General features: G+C 44.9%; 2 protein-coding genes across 4 annotated transcripts in view; one reads left to right on the top strand and one right to left on the bottom strand.

Moving 5' to 3' along the window:
- LOC142104538 (puratrophin-1-like) overlaps nt 1-23244 on the top strand; it is a 56688-nt gene extending 33444 nt beyond the window's left edge. For 2 of the 3 annotated variants that reach the window (XM_075189267.1, XM_075189265.1), the window contains exons 12-24: nt 22-144; nt 257-448; nt 13274-14184; nt 16526-16775; nt 17093-17182; nt 17283-17507; nt 17630-17800; nt 18635-18812; nt 19162-19278; nt 19520-19786; nt 19869-20092; nt 20959-21045; nt 22943-23244. In XM_075189267.1, coding sequence (XP_075045368.1) covers nt 22-144; nt 257-448; nt 13274-14184; nt 16526-16775; nt 17093-17182; nt 17283-17507; nt 17630-17800; nt 18635-18812; nt 19162-19278; nt 19520-19786; nt 19869-20092; nt 20959-21000 — 2790 coding nt within the window. In that variant the 3' untranslated portion in view covers nt 21001-21045; nt 22943-23244. Of the gene's footprint in view, nt 1-21; nt 145-256; nt 449-13273; nt 14185-16525; nt 16776-17092; nt 17183-17282; nt 17508-17629; nt 17801-18634; nt 18813-19161; nt 19279-19519; nt 19787-19868; nt 20093-20958; nt 21046-22934 lie in introns of all 3 variants that reach the window. The other variant, XM_075189266.1, reaches the window with a different exon arrangement.
- A 310-nt stretch (nt 23245-23554) lies between these two features.
- Nucleotides 23555-25528, bottom strand: part of LOC142103395 (BTB/POZ domain-containing protein KCTD19-like) — a 40408-nt gene continuing 38434 nt past the window's right edge. Inside the window, exons 14-16 of the mRNA XM_075187459.1 lie at nt 25058-25212; nt 24612-24713; nt 23555-23973 (exon numbers count right to left, since the gene is read on the bottom strand). Of these exons, the coding sequence (XP_075043560.1) occupies nt 23866-23973; nt 24612-24713; nt 25058-25212 (365 nt within the window). The 3' untranslated portion in view covers nt 23555-23865. The remainder of the gene's footprint in view (nt 23974-24611; nt 24714-25057; nt 25213-25528) is intronic.

Genomic DNA, 25528 nt, shown 5'->3' with positions numbered 1-25528 from the left:
ATGACCCGCTATTTCCTATAGGTCGGCGGATGGATAGAGAATGTCGGGGAGCGGTTACTGGGGGAGTGTTCTGTTCTTGAGGACTCTCTGGAGGTCCTTCTTCAAACACAGAGACACTTCCAGGAGTTTGATGGCGTGGCATGTGTAAGTGGCGGGGTCAGAGGTCAGACGTCCTCCATCTTGGTGCTCCCAGGGGTGGAGCGATACACCTGGAGCTGTGTACGTGGTGTAACCCCTCCTCCTGCGCTTCTCTTAGGAGTACTGCAGGCGTGGTCAGGAGATGCTGCAGTCCATGGACAGATGGCAGAACCTGTCCTCCCCGGAGCTGCAGAGGTACACGGCCAGGTTGGAGAAGAGGAAGGAGAAGGTGGACGAGTTCTCCCGGAGGCTGCGGGAGTGCCAGCACCGGCTGGAGGAGACCGTCCGGCTGTATCAGTTTTTTGACAAGGTCAGTGCGAAAATTATCACTATTAAAAGAGCAATAACGAGACGCCCAGGATTTAATCAGTGTCTAAATGTACTTGGTAGAAAAATCACCACTTTGGGGTATTTCATTTACTTGCCTACAAAGCACATTTGTTAGGAGAGAGGGATCTACAATAGGAGGTTGGTTACTGAAGGCAGATAGATTGCGGGGAGCGGATTCCACAGACGAGCAGCGTTCTTAGTGAGATTCGCTGAATTGGGTTCAGTCCTTTTGTGGAATCAGTAACTCGTTGGATAAAGGGAAATCAGCTGAAATATTGTGTTCTATTTTTTAATGACATTTAATTTCATTCTCCATGATGACAAAATATTCTTCTCATGATCCTTGTCAGATAATGATACAATAATATCACACTGCTGTGGTTGGAGAGTAGAACGTGTGTTTGTGTTACATGTACAACCTTTAACAATAGAAAACGTAGTGGTTGGTCACTGGTACCCCCAAGGAGGGGTGCGTGGGGACATCATGGTGGGGGGGTGTCGGTGGGCTGTGGGAGGTTGTGACATGGGGGGTTACATGTGTGATCTGAAGGCGAACGGGGTAATTTAAGGTTACTGGGCGGTCTACATGGCTTGTGGGCCGCCCAGGGAGCATGTGGGGGAATTTTTTAAGCAGGAACCTGAGGGAGTACAAGGTTGCAGAAGTAATTTTTGGTCTGTTTGTTTTTTGGGGATTTGTGGCATTTTACAAAAAAAAATATTTTTGGGGCAGCGAGAATTACAGAGCGAAGAGGGAGAGGTGAGAGAGAGGAGAAGTGTGTGTACTTATTACTGAGACTGAGGTTAATGAGCCATTCAAGTGTATAGGAGTCGCCCTATCGCTGCTGTGTGGCAGATCCAGTTATTTCATGGTGCAAATTCTTGTTTTGACCAAGTTGCTAATTTCATTTTTTTTTCCTGTACTTGAAAAAATGTTTGTTGCGTTGATGTCTCTTGTGGGATACAATGTATCTATGATGGATCTTGTGGGATACAATGTATCTATGATGGATCTTGTGGGATACAATGTATCTTGTGGGGTGCAATGTATCTATGATGGATCTTGTGGGGTACAATGTATCTATGATGGATCTTGTGGGATACAATGTATCTATGATGGATCTTGTGGGATACAATGTATCTTGTGGGGTACAATGTATCTATGAACAGCAAGGACGGATCAGCCGCCGTCAGTGGGATAATGTATATTATGTAGCTTCCAATAAAGACATAGGAGGAAATAACAGGTTCTCTCCTCAGCATGTTCCCGATAAATCATCAACATTGGATCTTTATATAATCGTATCCCTGTTGTCTGGACAATGTTCCAAATATCTTGAATATTTTGTTTACAATAGAGCTGTATGGAAGCCCAGGTAACGGGGTCCTTGCTGGGGTTACACACATGCTCTAAATCAGAGGAAGGTTTTATTAAGAGGACGTTGTCCAAAAGTGTTTAACCCTTGTAATATCATCATCATCATCAGTTATTTATATAGCGCCACTAATTCCGCAGCGCTGTACAGAGAACTCACTCACATCAGTCCCTGCCCCATTGGAGCTTACAGTCTAAATTCCCTAACATACACACAGACAGACTGAGAGAGACTAAGGACAATTTAATAGCAGCTAAATAACCTACCAGTATGTTTTAGGAATGTGGGAGGAAACCGGAGTACCCGGAAGAAACCCACGCAAACACAGGGAGAACATACAAACTCCACACAGATAAGGCCATGGTTGGGAATTGTTGTGAGGCAGAAGTGCTAATCACTGAGCCACCGTGCTTTTAAACTGAATATGGAATTTCATGTGATCCCTACAGTAAGCTTGTAGCGCTCTCCCGCTCCTGCTGTTTGTGTATGTTGAGGTACAACGGTGGCTCAGTGGTTAGCAGTTCAATTCCCGACCATGGCCTTATCAGTGTGGAGTTTGTATGTTCTCCCTGTGTTTGCTTGAGTTTCCTCCGGGTGCTCCGGTTTCCTCCCACACTCCAAAAACATACTAGTAGGTTAATTGGCTGCTAACAAATTTACCCTAGTCTGTCTGTCTGTCTGTGTGTGTGTCAGGGGATTTAGATTGTAAGTTCCAATGGAGCAGGGACTGATGTGAGTGAGTTCTCTGTACAGCGCTGCGGAATCAGTGGTGCTATAAAAATAAATGGTGATGATGAGGTGACATTAAATCTTATCTGTAGTCATTAGTGAAACGCTGCCATCTAGTGGACAGATTATCAGATGTCTGGTGTTTGGCCTGGTCAAGAATTCATATTGGAATTAATCTTCCCTAAAAGATGTTCGTACCCTTGTGATGAATACAGCGAGAGAGAAGCCAATGTAACGTGTTACTGTGCACACAGTGTAGTTCGTAGGACAGAATTAAAGCCAGATACAGATATACACGGTGGAGGTTTATCCTATATTGGATAAAGAGCCGTTTTTATAATAAATTACTCCAGATGTTGCGGGTTCCATCTTGTGACTCAGATCGCTTTCTTTTTCCTATATAATCCTCTCTGGATTTTATTTTGCTGGTGCCGCTTTAATCTGCCTGTCTACAAATCTTCCCCCTGTCCTGGTTCGTTATTCGGCTGCGATGACGGCGTCTGAAGTTTTCAGTTCCAAAGTCTGAGAGTTTGAGATCCCAAAAACCACAACTTGGCCTGGCGGTCCCACTGCTGCCCTCTGCTGGTCACAGGCGGAACTGCAGAACAAGATCTCATTGTCCTGGACTGTTGGGACAGTAGATGAAGATACGTTTATAATTAATGTCACGTGAGAGAGAATTGCTTTTCATTTTATAGGGACTTTGCCTATAGAGCCAGTGTGCTCACACTGTTTAATGATTGTGTCCATTCTGGATATCGGGATCTATAATAATGCTTCTATGTGTCCCGGGTATCTTAAGGACAATCCAGGTTTGTAACCCAAAACGTGGAGTAAGGTTTGTTTTTAATTTGCTTTTCACAGCCATTTGCTGATTGTATAAATCTCAACTATCATTCATTTACCAGTTACTAATGTTGATAAAGGTACAATACTATATATTATGAGCACAGAGTGTAAAATCACAACAAAATACTCTGTGACTTGTAATATATCGTAATTTAGACTAGGCTTAGGTAAATTGTGGTGGAACTACAAATCTCAGCATGACCTGCCACAGAGGTTCTCGTTTATTCTGAGCTGTTAAGAGCTGGTTCCCCAGGAAGGTGCCCACCAGCCTCTGTCAGATGGCATCAGACGGGGGAGTGAATGAATGGCAGCGTTACTGCTGGCAGGTGAAGAGTCTTCTGTCCGTCACTTTGGTTGAACAGGAGGAATGTGGCAGCGAGACTGATACGGTGAATGCAGCCTGGCGTGAAATACCTGCGTCTAATAGACCCTAGCTCGGCTGTCCTGTGAATAGACTGGAAGATGGGAATTAGGACAATTCCTGTAAGAAACACAAGGACCCTTAATCTCATTAATCACACAGTGACCGGCTAGGGTCAGGGGATCCCCTCTGTGTCCTGGTTCCATTGAGGGCCGCTGCAGGTCTGTAGTGTAATGTAATAAGGGCGGGAGGGGGGTCTGTAGTGTAATGTAATGAGGGCGGGAGGGGGGTCTGTAGAGTAATGTAATGAGGGCGGGAGGGGGGTCTGTAGTGTAATGTAATAAGGGCGGGAGGGGGGTCTGTAGTGTAATGTAATGAGGGCGGGAGGGGGGGTCTGTAGTGTAATGTAATGAGGGCGGGAGGGGGGTCTGTAGTGTAATGTAATGAGGGCGGGAGGGGGGGTCTGTAGTGTAATGTAATGAGGGCGGGAGGGGGGGGTCTGTAGTGTAATGTAATGAGGGCGGGAGGGGGGGGTCTGTAGTGTAATGTAATGAGGGCGGGAGGGGGGTCTGTAGTGTAATGTAATGAGGGGGGTCTGTAGTGTAATGTAATGAGGGCGGGAGGGGGGGTCTGTAGTGTAATGTAATGAGGGCGGGAGGGGGGTCTGTAAAGTAATGTAATGAGGGCGGGAGGGGGGTCTGTAGTGTAATGTAATGAGGGCGGGAGGGGGGGTCTGTAGTGTAATGTAATGAGGGCGGGAGGGGGGGTCTGTAGTGTACTCTTTGCTAGAGGCATCACATCTGTATGTTGTGAGAGCGGAGATGGACAGGTGTGTGCAGGAACTGAGCCTGAAGATGTACGATGATCTCACAGTAATTCATGTACTAGGATATCACTCACCAATACTCTGCCACGTCAGAGTGATCTGTTCTTACCGGGGGTAATAAGATCCGCACCTCGTATAATGGCCCCGTTACAGAGATTACCCCGTCTTGGTGCAGCTTACTGATGAATACAAGGTAACTATAATGATGTATTAACGGCCTCGTCTTGTACTTTTAGTTGCACTTTGGGCAATATAGAAATACACACACACTGGGTCTGATTCATCCAGGAACATAATGTGAGCGCAATTTGTGTTTAAAAAGTGCACGTAATGTGCATCCCCCCCGCTCCTCTATATTAGTACAAGAGGATCTCAAGAAATGTTTCCGCCTGAACCTGTGTATGTACGGCTCTGCGTATACGGTACAGACAGAGCACACTACAGGATACGCACTGTGTGTGTGCAATATGAATTCATATCAGAACTATAATCATTAATAAAAATATATGTAACATTAGTTGTTTTTTTTACATGTAACACACAAGTAAGGATGTTCTTACTGTGTACTGCACATAAAATGCATTTTTATAGTTTTTATTACTTGTAAACACATGTTCTAGCTGCATACGTGTCCGTCATCACTATCAGTCGGCACTTACACCAGACCTGGAGTTGGAGCAAGTGATAGGGCTAAAACACACGTACCTGGGAGATGCCGAATGTGCATGTGCTTGGCCTCCGCACGCCCTCACTGTACCTTGCCTACGTGAATCTCCCCCTTCCCACCCCGGTTTCGCGCTTCACCTTGTACGAGTTATTTGCATTCAGACACTAATGGCATCCACTGGCGTGAAGGCCGTTTCTGATAATGCGCAGAGGTATTTCACGCAAGATACGGCCACGACGGGACTTATGACTCGAGGTAAATCAGTCCTACTAAGTGCAATAAAGATAGTCTCAGGGTCCCCTCAGTCTCATGATTAATGAGTCCTAATTAGGCTGACCCCAGCAGTAATTTAGGAGGGAAAAAAGGTAACGTTTTATGTAAAGAGAGGATGGTTGTAAAGCCGTAGGAGGTTGGATACTAATGTGTTTATAATTTCACTTTAGCGCACTTCTAGTTTCTCAAGAGTCCGCGCGCTGCCTGAACTGTGCGCTTGGTAAATGACGTCCAATGGATGCAGACATTTTACGAGCTGAACTAATACTCAGCCTGTGGATTCTCTCGGCACTAGTGATATTACGTGATGTCACCAGTTCCTGGTGAATTGATAGGCTGACCACCATCTGGCGACCTCCTATTAGCTGGACCTGTACATTGAGGCCCAACATCTATCTGAGCAGATCTCTATGGATCTAATTAGATTGTAAGCTCTGCACAGCTCCTGTTTTATCTTTCCTGTTATTCACTGTTATAAACAAATTCCAGGACACTGATCCGTTCTTCTGTCCTGCTTTGTATATCGTGTATACTTGGGGCGCGGATCTTACAACGTTCGTCCCCTCGCGGGGTACAGTGATAAAGGCATCAGGGTGACTTTCTGCAGCTATGTAACGGGGATGAGACGTCTCTGCAATATACGGTCACACACTGTGCAGCTTCGGAGTGTAAGCTCCTCTTCCCTAATCTTTTTAAATAAAGTAACTGGCTCTGTACAGAGCTACAGTATATGTTCTATCCGGTCTGTCCAAAGTAAACTTTATGACTGACCATCATAGAGTCACACAAGTCACTAATGCTTCAGCCTGGATGTTTCTCCTGTGTTCACCAGGTCTAGTCTGGAATGAAGCCCCCCTCTATCCCCCCAGTCACACACTTCAGTCTGGGCCCATCCCCCCCCCCCAGTCTTTTGAATGGGTTCAGGGGCTGCCCATCTGCCTCACATTTGCTTGTGAATAGCTGGTGTTGGTGGGGTGTAGGCGTTGGGCGCCAGTCTCTGTTCTGCTGATCATGAGAAGGGGCTGCAAGGACCAGGGCTGAGATTCAGGACACACTGATGGGGTCTGCAGATGTACAGGTACTTTGTGTAGTCTCTGGGTCGGTGTCTGGATACGGCAGGTGCTGGATAATCTCAGTATCCAAAAATTCAAGCGAAACCTTAATTGTGTCTCTTGTTATTTAGCGTTCAGAGCTCTTCCAATCTGCATGTTGTCTTCTCTGAGGTTTCTCAGTAATTAATGTAAAAATTCTGATTCTGCTCAGTTTGTGTTGATTTGGGTGTGTGGAGCCCGTTCTGTCTGTTCACATTTCGCACATTATTTGCTGGGTGTTTGTACCTGTGAAATTCATATAAAGGATTCAGTGATAATTGGTAAGATCTTGTCACGTTAGTGTTATGTTTACCCGAGATCGTCCTGTTCAGTGTTATTGCAGCTGGACTCTACAGGAAGGGTCATAGTAAGGGGTTAATGAGAAAACCGTACAGAGGCTCATACTGAAGGGGTAATTACTGAGTTCACCGTACAGTAACGTGCTCCGGCTGTTTGTACAGCCGGGGGTTAATCTCTATATACAGACGTCTGGCGCACAAAGAGACACGTGTAGATTCTTGTGTGTATGTATATGTATATTTGTGTGTATGTATATGTGTGTGTGTGTGTGTGTGTGTATATATATATATATATAATTTCCTTTCTGCTGCTAAGAGGAGCAGATCTGTCTCTGGAATATTGAATCTGTTGCACAAAGACAAATGAAAACACCGATATTAAGACTCCCAATAAGAGACAAGTATTCAACGTGTGATAATGTTATATGTGGGAATGTTCCCTCTACTGTAAGGTATTGGAATATTATAAGTCACGAAGGACTTCCGTGACCATAAAACCACGAGGTCGCAGGCTGAGTGCATAAACACAGGACCTGGGTATAATACATATGATAGTTTACAATAGGTGGTGCTTTATTTCCAATTAAACTCAGGTTTTAACAAAAGAGAAAAAGTCAGTGTGACGCTGTGTCCTGGTCACTGTCACTGTGACTGTTATATAACTGACACAGACCCACAATGACAGTGACTGACACATTGTGAAGTGTATAATCCATTATTAACGTATTGTCAGTTCTGCAATCTCTGCTTTATATTGTGCTCTATATACTCAGCTCAGTCTGTTTACTAACCTTACTATATTAACTGGTAAAGCAGATTGTAATTACTGATTTCCCGATCCTGGAGGAAAACAGGGACTAATTATACTTCGAAGGTCTGGAAGTGCAAAGATTATCATTATAAACATTTATTTATATAGCACCAGCATATTCCGCAGCGCAGTACAATTGGGAACTAACACAGTAATAAAACAAGGCGGTATTAACAGAAGAGATAAGAGGGTCTTACAAGCGGACAGTCTAATGGATACATTACTGACAGCTGTAAGTAGTCTATCACAAGCTATGTAGATCCTGCACATAACTACATGTCTGGTGGAGCCTGCTCCTCTTATAGTTGGCGGCTGGATTAATCGGGAGCCGCACATACGTGTCCGTGTAGGTCTCTCCCGTCCAGACATAACCATTATTCCTGGCTTGGAGCTTCATGAAGCTGACGGGGGTCTGACGGGCACCTGCTGCGTTATTAAATACAGCACAGAGCTGTCAGTCCCCGTACGCTGAGTTTTGTGGCTGTTACGTAGATATACAGCTGTGTGTGGTATCTGCCCCTTGTCTGTCTATCAGGAATGTTCTACTCACAGAAAGGTACTCGGACGCGGTGCTGGATCATAGACGCTAAAACTCATATTTAGGGCATATCCTGTCAAATCTCTGAGATCTGTGAAAACATTGTCTGTTATTTTGTATAGTGATGGTCCCGGAGCCTATTGGTGATGGGCACTTAGTTGGTTGAAAAGGACATTGTGGAACCTACGAATTATTATGGTGCCATTTAAAGTGAACCAGACTCCTACACAGAGTGAAAGAAGCCAGTATGTGGCCTGAAATATTATATTTATTATGTTACATCCTATCTGTTCACTAGAGGCCAGTTTGTCATGTCTCTGCAATGTCACCGGTTCCCAGTGAATTGATGAGCTACATAAAAATGGCCGCCTCCACTGTGAGTAGGGGTGTATTTGTAGTATTGTAAACCATACTTTATTCTGTGTTACTTGTGATCGTAGATTAATTAACCTCTTCATGTATATCCTGAATTTTAGGCTGCGTTTTGTGTTCGGGACAGAGGGGTTTATTAGCTGCTGGAACCTTTTAAATGCATTATATATGGAAAACCAGCAAAGTACAGGAAGGAAATGTTATTCCCACAATTTGCTAAAAAAAAAGTAAAATCATATGTTGTAAGGTCCAGAGGAGACTCTTTTATTATAGCCGATGCTAATGGATCAGGTGTAACCTGGATGGGTCACTCCTAGTGCTGGAGCTCAGGAGAGATGTGATTCCCGGTCGCCCCTTGAACCTCTCCTGCCTGATCTGTATGATATGGGGACTATGAGGTGACCGTATGGATGGAGGATCATGTGCTTCTACATGAGACGGATTCCATGTCGAGAACTGATTGAAATATTTCCTGACCCAAATACCAGACACTCCCAGGATGTCACAGCAGGGTGAGGAGCTGCCGCCTTTAACTTATGTCAAATGCAGTAAATAGAGACGCTGAATGTGTATTTATATGCAGCAAACATGGAGCCGCTCTCGTCTAACGCCTCATCCAAAGCGCCAGTTATACAAAGATCGGCTGAAGTCTGTCTCATCCATCCCTCTTATCCCTCACTCACTGGACGGTGCTTCCTCCATCATATATCTGTATCCGCTCTGTGCAGAGAAGATGGGTTTGTAATGTACTTTAATTTACAGTTTTTGCCCAGATGTTAACTGTAGATGATCACAGCGATGTATTTATCTCTTAGTCTATTTATGACCAGTTGCTCATCGCTCACATAGGTCTTCCCATAGACGACAACAGATCAGATCTTCAGATGCTGTCAGGGTCAAGCTGTGAATTTCAGATCTTGGTAAATAGGGCACATTTGCAGTTCTCCCACCTATGGGGACTGGATTTGCAATTGAAAAGGCTGCGGCCAGAGATCTCTGCTGCGATCCTCTAATAAGAAGCCTGTAAACTTGGAAATACAGTTTTGCGGGGGATTTAAACCTCTTCGGAGGTCCATAAATAAGCCCCTATATATCCGCCGGGACTCTTATTTATATTTCTGTCCTGCTGAGTGAGCTCCTAGACCTAGTGACCCGGACGTCCCTCATCTGCCGTCCAAGATCAACTGAAATAACAAATGCAGACTGCAGTGGGACAGATAGTCCCTTATACTCAGCGAGCCCTAGAGCACCTCTGTCATTATACAGATCTGTGATCCCCGGGGTCAGTGAGGACACTCGGCCTCATTCATTAGACTGAAGAAGAGACCTCTGTTGTCTTATCGCCTGTATCCCTGTATGTGACGTCTTCTATACCTGCTGTACAGGACATAATGACGTATCCAGAAATCAGAGTCAAATAAGTTTACTCAGACCAGGAGCCAGGGGGTAAGAGTTTAGGTATCTGGATAAGGTGTGAGTGGTACAATAACAGAGAAGAGTAAACACTTAGTGACAATGTCCCTCTATATCTCCCCTCTGAGAGCTCCGCTGTCCTTTTCTGGACCCCAGTTAGCGAATTCCTTTCGGCTGAATTAAAATTCCATCCACGCTGCGCCTGATTTGTCCTCAATCTGCAAATCACGGCTCAGTGAGGTGGAACACAAAGTGACCTGAGGACGCAGGTTAACTCTCTCACACCTGGGTCTGGCAAGTTCCTCACAGCCACTAGGGATGACAAGGAGGAAAGCTGGTGGATTAAAGCCTTTAGTTACTCGTTCCGCCACATCTGGAAACAATAGTGCACAGCAGAAGTAGCTGTGATCTTCACTCCCCCACGTTGCAGAGGACTTTTGGAGATTTAGGTATTATAAGTGTGCCCCCATTGTCTGCTGGGCCATTGAGCTTACAATTCATCCATCCCCTGTAGATCTGCTCTCCTGACCTCGCATTGTGTCTGCAGCGCTCTGTGACGACACCGTATTGAACTAGGAGCAGCGTTATCAATAGATTATTGATCAGCAGCTGCTGTCGGTTTCTTTATTCAGAGGCTTCATGTGCTGCATATAGAGGGCTCTGCGCCCTCCAATAACTCTGCTTATGAATGGGACGGGGGACCGTACATCTGTCCTGTGCATACAGGGGGTGGCAGATGGGGGTCACTGTGTGTACATAGATCACAGCACTGACTCTGTCTGATGAATGGACGTATTGTTCTGCTGATCAGTTACTAGAAGCCGGAAAAGTTGTCCCTCAATCCTGCAAGTTCCTGTGAGAGGCGCTGATCTCTGGGTGTGAAGCTGTTAATCTGTGACATCCCTCTGTCAGGTATACTGCAGGTTCAGCAGCTGTACAGAATCAGGGCGAGCGGGCGAGAGTTAGGGTTTCCCGCAGTGTGAGTGGGGGATTGTTACGGGGACAATGTGTATGTTATACAGAGGCTGATGTCATTGGGTGGACTTGGCTTAATGGTCTCTCTGTGTTTAGCAGCTTGGTGCAGTCAGAAGTGACTGAAATTAGGATTTATCTCATGCACAGAACTATTATTAGCGACACACAGATTCCCTTTGTTTCATTAGCTTTTAGTTTTGTATATGGGAAACGATAATATTATTTGCTCTTGACATCTCTCTTCTTTTTCTGAATAAGTGATGTCACTAGTTCCTAATGAACCCATAGTCTGCACACAGTGGCTGCCGTTCTGGATGCAGTAATACTCGGATACCTATAAATTATACAGTTACAGTATTGTGTTGGAGTCATTATGAACATATTTCTTTACAAGAGTCCAGGTCCTGGTAACAATTAGTTGCAGCACTTTGCTGGTAGTTGGGATTCTGGTTTCTATATTTAACAAACTAAATAATAGTTTTTTTATTGATAATTGTACCTTGGTACCGTCTGTTTCCATCCACCTGCTGAGAGCTAGCTGTAATACTCCGTATATAATATTACATTCTCCATCGTTATTTCCATAATCTCACTTTAATCGTGTTCTATAACTACATTACTGGGATAAACTCATAAATATAAAGCTGGATTGAAATACGCTTGTAATAAAAACACCATAATGTAGTCGTGTTCGGGCCAACAAATTTACATCTTCGTTTGTGACTCTGTCCCACGTATGTCTATAATGTTTGTAGGTCTGGTCTGAACTCACATGGTGGAAAGTTGCATTATTTCCATCGTAGGGAACAATATTCAGACGCACTCCTGACTTCCTGTATAGGACGATCCATGATAAGGAAATAACAGGATGACACAAAGAGCCGATAGCAGTACAAAGACAATATACATGGAAAAGTAAAATGTCTCTATTTATCCTACGGGGGTTACACACTGTTTATAATATCTAATAAGAAGTTGTTTGAAGTTAAAAGATCTCCTAATACACAGTGTATTTGTGGATGTCGCAAGATGTGTATTATACGGGGAACCTGTCCTGTAGGTTTAATGCTCCTGTCCACAGTGTGAGCGCTCCAGGATTAGGGATAAAGCTTTTGTTACTGGGTTACTCCTCCGTCCTGGCTCAGGATTACCCTCCATGAATTCCTGGCGTTAGCAGCCGGTGATCACATTCCTGGGTGTAACGTGACTGTTTGTCAGGCTCTGGTTTCCCACAGGAAGAGTCCCCTTGTTGTTCTCCAGGAAGCAGCGTTATGAATACTTAGTAGGTGCTGCCCGCAGATCATTGGCACCGCGAGGTCTCAGAAGACCCAGAAAGGGAGATTCAGAATTGCGGGATTTAAATCACGTTGTTCCCACAGCTTGTCAGAGAAGCTCACAATCCAGTTTTGTAAGAGTCCTAATATATACACTGTCTTCTGCACTCAGTCTTATATCATTGTACACATATATCCAGACTTCTCTGTTCTTCACCCATGTTGTATAATCATCTGATGGCTCTGTTCATCACATTCGGCTTATGTTCATCTCTTAATCCTACCTGGGTGCATCCACTACTGTGCCAAGTCCATGATTTTATTCTCTGAATGTGCCTTATAACAAATACACATTTGCTTAAAATGTGGAAAAAAAATGCATATATATATTATAGCAACATTAAATGTCTTTACAGAGATATAGGACAGGGAGATTGTGAACTGTTGGGATCTGATTGCTCCAGCAGATTAAGTAAGTGAAGATCAAAGCCCGTCATATTTACATATAAATGTCCAGCCCTGCAATGGGCACAATGGGCGCTCAGTGTTTTCCGGGGATCCTGCAGCGCTGACAGGGGCCCCGCACAGCCCTCTGCCATGATCACAGACCGCAGTCATCCAACGGAGCCGCTCTGTGCCGGCTGAGCCGAAACCAAAAAGCTGTTTGTTTTGTGTGTATTCAGATGGGTCGGAGGCTCCTGGGCCGTCGTTGTCTTATACTCTGGAGTTTATATCGTCAGCACTTTACTTTCTGTCCTCACAATTCTAAGACATTTTTTCTTGATGACACAACTTATGGAAAAGGTATTAAATGCTTCTCAGTGATACGTTGATCATTGGATTGTGTTTGAGATCGGTGCAGTTATCTGCTGATGTATTTATTGTGATTTGTTGACTGCCCCAATAATAGTCGTTTTCCACCAGTTGTTCTGACTTCTGTACTTGTTTCTGCAGGCGTACGAGTGGGCGCTGGAAGGGATGCGACATCTGGCTGCCATTAGCTTTGACGACTGTAACTCCCCCGAGCTCTGTGTTGGTGCCGTGGACAGTCTGGAGAAGTACCAGGAGCAGCACCCGGAGATCGGAGAGAAGAAGTTCGAGGAGATGAGGGAGCTCGCCTACGAGTTGAAGAGCGAGAAGGGGGCCAAGCAGTGGAAGTTCGCATGGTCTAAGTGCCAGGAGGCCAGGCAAGTCTTCGAGAAGAAATTAGAGGTGGCGTTAAGGGCAAAACGTTCACTGTCTGGAGAGCAGAACTCTCCCAGGTCCATCTCCCAGAGGAGAAATTCGGACGCTGTGGACCACAAAGTATATTCGGAGAAGAACACAAATATGTCTTATCTACAAAATGAGCCCTTTAAATCGCCCCTCTGCGGTCGGGAGAGGAAACTGGGAAGAGTTCTCTATAACCGTCCGGAAAGGGGGAATACAGCGGAGCAGACGCCCTACGCGGCGAGTCCATGTGGCTCAAGTACCAGCTCTATCGCCTCATCCGCATTCAGAGTGCGTAAGATGTCCCTTCAGAGTATCCCCGGGGACGACCTTCACCTCCAGCTGCTGCAGGTGCCCTCCGGGTCCTCCACACCGACCCCAGGCCGCCCCATGGCTAGAAGGTTACTGCGGAAGGCCCAGAGCTTTGACCTTCCTGGAACTGATGTAGGGACTCACGGCTGTCAGAGGAGACTGAGTGAGCCGGCCAGACGGGGAAACACCGGGGTGTTCATTAAAGGGCTGGAGGTCAGCAGCACGGAGGTGGCAGATAGACCCTGCAGCCCCCGCCAGCCGCCCCCCCTGGACTGGTCAGCGGAGCGGCTGCTGAGAGACCGGAGGAGCAGCGTCTCCTCGGCAGACGGGAGGAGCCGCAGCAGGTAGGAGATCGCGTGATACATCATTTATAATCGTTATTATAGTATATGTGCATGACAGACGTGAGACATCATTAGATGACGCTGGTTTGGGTTGTTCAGTGAGAATAACACGGTTTAGAGTCTTGGTATAATAAACCCAGTTTTCTATTGTTACTATAACTCCTACAGTGTCCCTATAAACTTCAGTAGTTTGTAGATACAGAACGTTGTGAGGACACTTCTGCTCCTGTCCGTCTATCACCCGCTCCGCGCAGTAATATGAGGCGCGGATGGAGATCTGCCAGGCGGAGAGAGACCGCTCCCTGTACAAAGCGTTAACAAGGATAGATAACACTCCCAGACATAGCAGCGGTGCCAAAATACTTCTCTGGGGAATGGAGAAACAAAATCACAAAGATATAATAACCCCCCCTCTTGTATGTGCTGCCTAATGCCAACACGATGCAGGACTGTACCAGCTGGCGGTGCCGTTCCCCAGAGACTAATTTTATAACACACCCAGGATATCGGGGACCGTTCCACATCCCACTGGGTAGTTCAGACCGTAGCAGATATTTTAGGTTAGTGTCAAACAGAAGTTTCTCAACTGGGGGAAAAGAAAAAGGTTATTTAAAGTTTTGAGCCTCTGGATAACTCGGCATAAAACAGCCACAAGAAAAGTTCTCTGTTTTTCCCCAACTCTGAGGTCACCGCTTCACTGCAACTTGTCAATATTTGAGTTAAATGTACAGTAACAGATCACATACAGGTATAATATACATTGAACAAGAGTGGCCTTAGTTATACCACGGATATGTATTTTATTTCAATCAGTAGAACTGAGTACAGGATGATGAATCATCTGATCCAGACGACGTACAGTACAATACAATAGAGAGGGGTAGAGGGATGGTATAAGGGGGTGTAGTATCAGGATTGTTTCCTGGAGCCCCCACACACCTTACTGAAAGCTGCAGGGAGAGGCGTTTTGTTCCGTGAATTATGTTATATGTGAGAGATTACATGAGCTGGGAGCACAGAGTTACAGAAACTTACTTCAAATGATGTAATGGGTTGTTCTAAATTGTTCCTACCCCTGTTGTTCTGTATGACGGGTACAATTGTCTATATGGCCGTGGGGCGGACGGAGGGAGCTGCAGAACCTCTTTGAGGGTTAGGGGATCAGCTGTAGCTATCGTTATATCTGTAGATCATTATTTGGGTGATTCTTCCTAGATTCTGGGTTCAGACTAAAGTGTCGCATGATTGGTTTACTTAAAGCGGAACTTGAATTAAAGAAAATGTGTCAATCCCAATATAGTGGAGACCAGTAGGACCTGGCTGGTCTATCTGCTTCCATCAGGTGTATAAAGGGGCATCGGGGTCCCTTTGGGTAATACATACAGGGAGAGAATTACTACACGAAGATATAAACTAACAGGATCTTATAGATCGTTTAGATTGCTGTGTATTTTATTACATTAGAACTAAGTCCTTTCTACTTGAAATCAGTTGGTTCAGCCGATATTAGATGTTACTTATAGATAAAGAACTGGTAGTTGCTCAAATCAATTTATAGGCTATAACAGGTGCATGAAAGGGTGGGGTTATCCTAAAAGGAAAAAACAGAGACAAATTCCCCCAGCACACTGCTATAGCCAGCAACAGATCTGCTATTTCTACTGTAGATAAAAATGCAAAAGTCTCAGTTGCACACATTTGCAAATATATGTTGAAGCCACCCACCACTCCACGGTGATTTTGCTAATAGGATGGTCCTACTCTAAACAATGAGAGTCCCATATATTTGGGCCATACATATGTGTTTTTAAATTGAGAGCTAACTTACCAAAGAGGTACCCCAGAAGCCTCCAAATAGTAATCCAATGTCAGTACTCCCCCCTCAGCTACTGACACCAACATGCCTCTCAGACAAATAAAGAACTGGTAGTTGCTCAAATCAATTTATAGGCTATAACAGGTGCATGAAAGGGTGGGGTTATCCTAAAAGGAAAAAAGAGACAAATTCCCCCAGCATGTTACTTATAGAGTTAGAATTCCCAGGACGTAAGTTGCAGAGTTTTCTAGTTAATGAGCTGCGATCGCTCCAGTCCAGGTTCCGTCACTAAATACGGAGACTGGATGGGATCAGCCGCTGTGATATCAACACTTTAAACAACCAATAAACCGTTCCACAAACCCGACAGTGACCTGGTGCTAGAACTTAGTCCATAGCCAACAGCGGGGCGATGAGCTCACAACTCTGCAATGATCACTTTTGTTCAGTGTAAGAAGTTCCTTCCTGTACAACCTCTTCCTGACCATCGTTTGTACCCTGACCGTTATCTCCTGTACGATGCAGTAAGCTCCGGCACATCATCGATGAGATGGTGACCACAGAGAGAGAATACGTGCGGTCGCTCTGGTACATCAGTGAGAACTATTTCCCGGAGATGGATCGCATGGATCTGCCCCAGGACCTGCGAGGAAAGAGAGGGATCATCTTTGGGAACCTGGAGAAATTGAGGGACTTCCACAGCCAATATTTCCTGAAGGAGCTGGAGAGTTGCTGCAACCACCCGCTGAGGGTCAGCCACTGCTTCCTCCGACACGTAAGTTGCCAAAGTGTAGTGGTAAGAAAAAGCCCAAAATAATTATTTGTGATATAAATCCACTCGGATAGGTCAGTCGGACTCAGTGTCTTGTAGAACCTTCTTATTACAGAATCGGGAACAGTGAAAATCTATTAATAACTTTTAGTAAGCTGAAATGTGATAACTCCAAATTCCGTGTTGTTTGTCCTGAGAGATTTCTTTCAGTCTGTTGCACTTAGATAGGAGGAGATATTACTGCAGCTCTGTTGTATCTAAGCAGCAGATCGGTCATATTTCAGGGTAACAAATTACTTAGACTCCCATTTTTCCTGCAGAAGGACCAGTTTGGGATGTACGCTTTGTACAGCAAGAATAAGCCCAGGTCGGACTTGTTACTCGCCAGCCACGGGATCATATTTTTTAAGGTGAGAAAGTTACTCCAGATGTTTGTAACTCTGTTTTAATATGAGATATTTTGGCATCCGATAGACAGAAGTTGTGAAATGATTAATATGTCTGTGTCAGAACAAACAGCGGCAGCTGGGAGACAAGATGGACCTGGCCTCGTACCTGCTGAAGCCCATCCAGCGTATGAGCAAGTACGCGCTGCTCCTGAAGGACCTGATCAAAGAGTGCGGCGAGGCGCAGGAGCAGGAGCTGGCGTACCTGCGGGCGGCCGAGGAGATGGTGAAATTCCAGCTGCGTCATGGCAACGACCTCCTGGCGATGGACGCCATACGGGACTGCGACGTGAGTCCTGGGTGATAAGGGCAGGACCGGACCTATGCTGATAGGAGGGAGATCCTTCCTCTGTACTTTCCTATATTACAAGCCCACAGTAACACATTTCGCTCTGTATTTTGGGGTAACAGGTGAACCTAAAGGAACAGGGGCAGCTGGTGAGACAGGACGAGTTCACGGTGTGGCTGGGCCGCAGGAAGTGCCAGAGACACGTCTTCCTGTTCGAGGATCTCATCTTGTTCAGCAAACCCAAGAGGATTGAGGGCGGTCTGGATGTCTATATATACAAGCGGTCATTTAAAGTAAGTGAGAGCTCAGACAAGCCCCGTGTGACCCACTGTTATACCTGCAAATATACACACACGTCTCCATGTTGTCACCCCCCAATATTAGTCCCCTGAAACTTTGCCTCCACCCAAAGGATTTTGCATGGGGGTAGGTCGTACCCTGTGACGTCACCACAGGAGCATAAAAAGGAAAATGTAAAATAAGAAATGAAAACATTACCTATAGCCGAAAAGACTATTTCTGTATATTTGTGATGTGGTCTTCACTATGTCCAAGATATTCTGGTCACAGTCACTCTGCGCTGTGCAGAACTTATATCAATGTTTCAGTGTGAAACGCACTTTCATCAGGATAAACTGCACCGAAACATTGAATTAATAGTGTTTTTGCAACGTGTGAAGTTCTGATGATTATTTATTCCACGTATGATGTTGGAATTGTTGACAATTTTCTGCCACAGAATAACACGCTCCAGCCTTGTTGGGTGATGTGAGGGTCGGGTACTTCTAAGTTATAGAAGGAATAAGATACCACCCTGGTTTCTAGGATTCCTTTTTTGAGACTCTGTACTGCGTGCTCCTAACTTTTGGGAGTAATTTCTAAAGTCAATGGCTGACTGCAAAACACGTTCTGCTGACTCCTAGATTTGACCATTTATATCATACAGTATAAATATACGGTTTTCTCAGTAGAAATCTAGGTCTGTTTCATTAAACTACATTAAGGTCATGAATACCAAGGTTCTTGCCCTGGGCATCTGGTCTGTGACTTCGATCAGCCCTGTTAGTAGCCCGCTGTAGACCAGCAGTCGGGCACTGATGCTGACAGCACCGTTCTCTGATTGGCAGACAGCTGACATCGGCTTGACGGAAAACTCTGGGGACAGCGGTTTGCGCTTTGAAATTTGGTTCAGGAGACGGAAGTCCAACGACACACACGTTCTCCAAGGGAACAGCGCTGAGATCAAACAGGCGTGGACCATGGACATTGCTAAGATCCTTTGGCAGCAGGCTACCAGGAATAAGGGTACGTTAGTCGGCTGATTGTCTTCATACTGTCCTAGCTCAGTACGATCCTTCTCTGCCCCCTGTAATCACTCTGGGCTCGGTCACCTCTGCCCAACATACAGGCTGGATTATGGACACGAGCTACTGATAATATTTAAGATAAAGTGATTGTCGGGGAAGATATTTTTATACACGCAGCAGACTTCCTGTTAGTTATCACACTGAAGGAACTGCAGTGGGGATTACAGGGATCGGGGGTCCCGGTCACTGAGCATTATGTTTGGTGCCATTAAAGTTACCCTCACATTACTGAGTTATATCCAAGAACAATATCCGTCTCCTCAGTGTTGTCTCCTTTCTCCCGGCAGAGATCCGCATGCAGGAAATGGTGAATATGGGCGTCGGCAGCAAACCGTTCCTGGACATAAAGCCGAGTGACGCAGCGATTAACAACCGCGCTATTGATTACATCATGAAGGGGCGAGGTGAGGATGGAGCCTTCGCTGTATTCTGTAGATGTAAATAGGATATTTGTAGGAAGTCTGACGACAGATGACAACTTGTGACTTTGACCTCTTTCCCGAGGGTTTAGATTATTATCTACCTTATTGCAAGCTATTGTCCTCTGTTGTCAGAAGTTTAGGCTCTGACTGCTGCGATACTTCCAGTTTTGTTAGATACATTGTTAGATACGTTGGATTAATATCATGGGTGATTCTCTTCCAGGAGCGAGGACCAGAGCCTCCATCGCCGTGTCCTTGTTTGACCATTCGGATCCTTACAAGAGGACGCAGGCCCCCATCACCTGCAGCTCGGTGCCTTCTGCCTGCGGACCCTCCTCGGCCTCGTTGCTGGGACCCCTTAACCTGCACATGTATGTCAACCAGACCCTCCTGCCCGGGGTGCTTTCCGCCAACAGACCCTTTGAGACCAGCAGCTGCCTGGAGGAAGATGAGCTGGAGGACGAGAGCAGCTGCAGCCAGCCCTCCATCAGTAAGTGTGACCAGGGGGGGGCGCTGTGTGACGTACACATATAGATTGTATATAACAAGTAACGTTCTCTCTCTATTCCCAGCTACGGAGAGCTCGGAGTCCTCGCAGTGCATGTCTGGCGCTGGCTCCAGCGGCTCGGACAGCGGCTGTGTCTCCGGTATTCCCCAGGACAACCTGTCAGAAGATGCCGGATCCCCGTGCGATGCCTCCGCACACTACACCTTTCCTGAAAGGAGGAACAGCTCCGGCGTCATCTCCCCGGTGGTGGAAAAATCCAGATTCATCAACCGCCAATACATCTCCGCAGTAAGAACCTCAGTGTTTTAGTTGTAGATAATCTCATAGAAGTCAGGGACACAAAGGGTCTCTATATATCCGTAGTATGAAGGTGCTCACAGTCCAGGTGCTCAGATACCAGAACACAACAGGGGCCTAATCCTAGGGCTGGGACTGTGAGTTACGCTGTTAGTGACTGATCCTGCACCAGTTCAGACTTCCTGGACATCCTCGGTGCGCACGGAGATGGTGCGGATCCGCTCTGTGGGTGTTACAGTCAGTACATGAGGGGGGATTAGATAAAGGACCCGGGGACAGTCTGGTGGTTTCTCATCTCTTGTATTGTGACACCAGGTAACCTTATAAAATTTGCACTTTAACAATTATCTCTGTTTGTATTGACATAGTACAAGCACCGATATAGGAAGATTAACTAAAACAAGATCAATTAAAACAGACACAATGCTGGTTTCTCATTAGGTAATTACAGCCTGATGGATATTTATATTATCTCACCACTAATTGTGGTAACGCTGAGTGACCTGATCTCACTTACCTGCCGGCAGCCGGTATCTTGTGAACCTGACCTGCTCTTATGTCCGTGTTTATTACGTGTAATTACATAGAATGGATTACAGTTTACTTTAATTATTCCTATAATAATGACCTGGTTATAGCTTATTATAGCCCGATTATCTCTGAGTTAGTAAATGAAGTGAACAGTGACCAATACGCGTTATTGTATCTTAATAAGGTTCAATATTTTGACTGAGGGTCTTTACTCTTATTCTGTATAAACACCCCCCCCCCCCCCCCGTTTCCCCTTCCCCTTCTCCTGAGTGGATGGTTTTTATTTCAGGTGCTAACCGCTGACTAATAACCGCATCTCTCCCCAGAACCCGCGTCACCTGTCCCTAAGTCCTTCAACCATTGTGTGAGCTTCCGCCTAACATCCGTGTTCCAGTAAGTGTAACGTGTGCGTGGTCTCATCGGGGGTGTATACTGTGTGTAACGTGTGCGTGGTCTCATCGGGGGTGTATACTGTGTGTAACGTGTGCGTGGTCTCATCGGGGGTGTATACTGTGTGTAACGTGTGCGTGGTCTCATCGGGGGTGTATACTGTGTGTAACGTGTGCGTGGTCTCATCGGGGGTGTATACTGTGTGTAACGTGTGCGTGGTCTCATCGGGGGGTGTATACTGTGTGTAACGTGTGCGTGGTCTCATCGGGGGTGTATACTGTGTGTAACGTGTGCGTGGTCTCATCGGGGGTGTATACTGTGTGTAACGTGTACGTGGTATCATTGGGGGTGTATACTGTGTGTAACGTGTGCGTGGTCTCATCGGGGGTGTATACTGTGTGTTATGTGTGCGTGGTCTCATCGGGGGTGTATACTGTGTGTAACGTGTACGTGGTCTCATCGGGGTGTATACTGTGTGTAACGTGTACGTGGTCTCATCGGGGGTGTATACTGTGTGTAACGTGTGCGCATGGTCTCATCGGGGGTGTATACTGTGTGTAACGTGTGCGTGGTCTCATCGGGGGTGTATACTGTGTGTAACGTGTGCGCGTGGTCTCATCGGGGGTGTATACTGTGTGTAACGTGTGCGTGGTCTCATTGGGGGTGTATACTGTGTGTAACATGTGCGTGGTCTCATCGGGGGTGTATACTGTGTGTAACGTGTACGTGGTATCATCGGGGGGTGTATACTGTGTGTAACGTGTGCGTGGTCTCATCGGGGGGGTGTATACTGTGTGTAACGTGTGCGTGGTCTCATTGCTCCAGGTACCGGGGCATTGGGGGTTTATACTGTGTGTAATGTTGTTGGAGAGTTACAGAAATGACAGATCCCTTTATGTAAATATATGAAGTAAATAAAGCTCTGATCCTGATTATTACACACAGATAGGACAGGACATATAAGGGTTAATTAAGCACAAATCCTCAGCCTCGTGCAGGAGGCGTGAGGCCCCGGCGAATCTTATAGACACCATACTGCCTGTGATACTTACTGGTAGACAGACACAGGTATAATTACATTGCTTTGTGGAGGTTTAATATTATAATTTGCATTAAAAAAAGTTAACATTGGGGAGGGGGTTATATAACACATACATTGAGGGAGGGGGGGGTTTTAGTTGTTTACCTTAAGTGTCCTCATTTTAAATTTTTAGGTCATTACCATTGTGCCGTGTTACAGAATGTGATCTCACTAATGCAGCATTTATATAACCCGCGTTGTGTTGATTCATTTGTTTAGTGATGAAGCTTCTTCAGTATATTTAATATATCTAGATGCAGCCTCTTTATATGCAGACAGAGGATGACTCAGGGCTCCTACACACAGATGTTACTATTAACTGCGCTGTAACCCTGACAGTGTCTCTCCCACCACAAACAACAGCTACAAGTGACTGACACTTTCCAATGAGTATTTAAGTGGTTTTGCACCAACCTTGTCGCCTGCAGTGTTCAGAAGCTGTAACTCTTAGTACAATACATGACGTCCATCGTACATTACGCTGCGCGGTGGGTTTAAGAAAACACCTATAACGCTCTCTGGTCAAAGTGAGAAGAAAGTTTCGTCGATGTTTTCATCACCCTGGGTGTGAGCCCTAAAACTTCCCCATAAACTACAAAACGATCCTGAAGAGCAGTGACGTAAAATACATTTGGAGTAAAATTGTCCTATAGACCCAGTAGATTGATGCGGCTCAGCCTCTGATTCTGTGCAGAAAACACATTAGAACATAACTTGAAAATAAATCACTGGAGCAAAGGTTAAATCTGTCTGTAGCTTGTAAACCAGTAAACGGCAGCGCACGATACCAGGGGTGAGAGATGTGGAGTCACTTATGTGTCTTATTTCTAGGTCTGAAGAAGAGGAGGATGAGCCCCCGGAGATCAGCTGTTGTCATGTAATATTCCTCTCTCTGTATATAGTTATTTACCAGCAGCCCATTGTCGTCCCACCACCTCCGCTGTTACACTGCACAGTTTGTACAATTTATTGAAAAGACATTTGCATAAATAGATATTTAAATAACTAAAAAAAAAAGGTCATTTTTTCATGTTGAAGTGGAATTCGATGTGCGTCTTATTTTGTTATAGTTGTTACCAAACTAGAAATAATTTATTTACTGGAAATAACGTTTAAATCTGAATAAAACAGATTTATTTCAGTTCTTGATTGGTTTATTTTTTTTTACTTTTTTCTTTTTTTTTTGCTTGGAGTTTAACATGTTATTAATTACCCCCAATTAATGAATCATTTAGCTGGTTGTGTTATATTATATTATTATTATACTGCTGACAGTCTGCGTTACTCCCAGGATTACAGGAAGGTATAATAATCTGACAGCTCTCTGTACATTGCAGTGAATGGGACCCTGCAGTCTGTATTATATATAGGAGCTCAGTCGTGTGATGTCTTCATTACGTAGTAAGACATTAATCAGTGCCGCAGACACATAACACGGTGTAATTATATTTATTAGAATAAATACTAAGAACCCGACCACACCAACTCTTCAGTTACTGCCCTAATAACCAGAAACCAGATATTATACACTGGAAATTGATATCAACAAGAACAATTTTAGCCATGAGGGTACGTGTGACACATTGTACATATAACATACGTTGTACATATAACATACGTTGTACATATAACATGCGTTGTACATATAACATGCGTTGTACATATAACATGCGTTGTACATATAACATGCGTTGTACATATAACATGTGTTGTACATATAACATGCGTTGTACATATAACATGGGTTGTACATATAACACATTCAGCCCAGGAGTGTCCTCAGCGTGGAGTATGATATAGACCGGTGACGACCTGTCTGTAGCATCATATTAACGCACTGACTGAACTTTCTAGCACACGGCAGAGTGAGCTAAAAAGAAATAAAATAAAAACACAAATGACATAAACAGACAATTTGTCAGCGAGAGACGAGCGGTCGAATGATCCTGGGCCTAACGCAGCCGCGTGGGACTTTCTCTGTGGTCACTTATGTCGGTGATACAATACATCACTTTTATACAATACTCATAACAGATTTGTCGTTTATGGATTTTATGCTGAATCAGTGTGATGTAATAGTGTTATAAAGTCACAGAGTGCGGTACATACACCGAGGTCATCTGATGGTGTGATGTTATAGTGTTATAAAGTCACAGAGTGCGGTACATACACTGACGTCACCTGATTGTGTGATGTAATAGTGTTATAAAGTCACAGAGTGCGGTACATACACCGAGGTCACCTGATTGTGTGATGTAATAGTGTTATAAAGTCACAGAGTGCGGTACATACACTGATGTCACCTGATGGTGTGATGTAATAGTGTTATAAAGAGTGCGGTACATACACTGATGTCACCTGATGGTGTGATGTAATAGTGTTATAAAGAGTGCGGTACATACACTGATGTCACCTGATTGTGTGATGTTATAGTGTTATAAAGAGTGCGGTACATACACAGAGGTCACCTGATGGTGTGATGTAATAGTGTTATAAAGAGTGTGGTACCTGCAACCAGCGCAGTAACTTCTCCCTCATACTTTTCTTATTCCTGTAAAACTCCTGGGACAATAAGTCATCTACAAATTGTCTGGTAGGAATCTGATGAGCCTGAAATGAAATACTAAATATTAATATAAGAATCAGGAGAATCTGTACTAGATTAAATAAGAGCGAGTCATCAATAGAAGCCAGCAGTGATTCCCAACAACTTAGGAGCGTTAGGGGGCCAAAAACTGCTAAAATAAATCATGTAAATAATGACTCTGCTGCATAATTACTTTTTGAACCAGTTCCTATATGACCCAGAAGACGCGGTCACCCCGCAGGACCTGGTTATACCACAATGACTCCTCACCGGCCTCCTGAGCAGCCCCAACGACTGAAGCAATGAGCTGTGTTCCTGTAACACAGGGTATTGGTAAGAGAGGGAGCAGTGATCCTGGTGGACTCACCCACAACAAGCTCACCAGTCTGCTCACACAGCAGACACTGGACCTGGGGTCTCCCTGTTGTATAGAGTCCAAGATGATGCCGGTCAGAAAGGAGTGACATTTCCTGGCATAAAATATCTCTTCATGCGACATATTAACACTAAGAAAAACAATATCTGCAATAAAATCATAAGACGACAATGTGTGAGACACTGCAAGTTACAGCAGATTCATACAACCCAAGGAACGTACTGAGAACGGATCTGTAGAAGTAACATTTCCCCTTACTCGAGGTTGTCACTGACCAGGGCTAATATATAGTAACAAGTTAACCCGTGCATGATACTCATGTATTCTAGTCAAATCAAGCTACTTAAGGTGTTAAAAAGGTTCTTGTCATCTTCATCGCCACAAACACACACCGCTAGGCTTTTATATATTAGATAATGCTAAGAATTTAGTAGGTCAGTGTAGTATATAACTCCGCCCAGC

The sequence above is a fragment of the Mixophyes fleayi genome, chromosome 10 (genome assembly GCF_038048845.1).
Source record: "Mixophyes fleayi isolate aMixFle1 chromosome 10, aMixFle1.hap1, whole genome shotgun sequence".
Classification (NCBI taxonomy): Eukaryota; Metazoa; Chordata; class Amphibia; order Anura; family Limnodynastidae; genus Mixophyes; species Mixophyes fleayi.
This window is presented reverse-complemented; position numbering and strand designations above follow the sequence as displayed.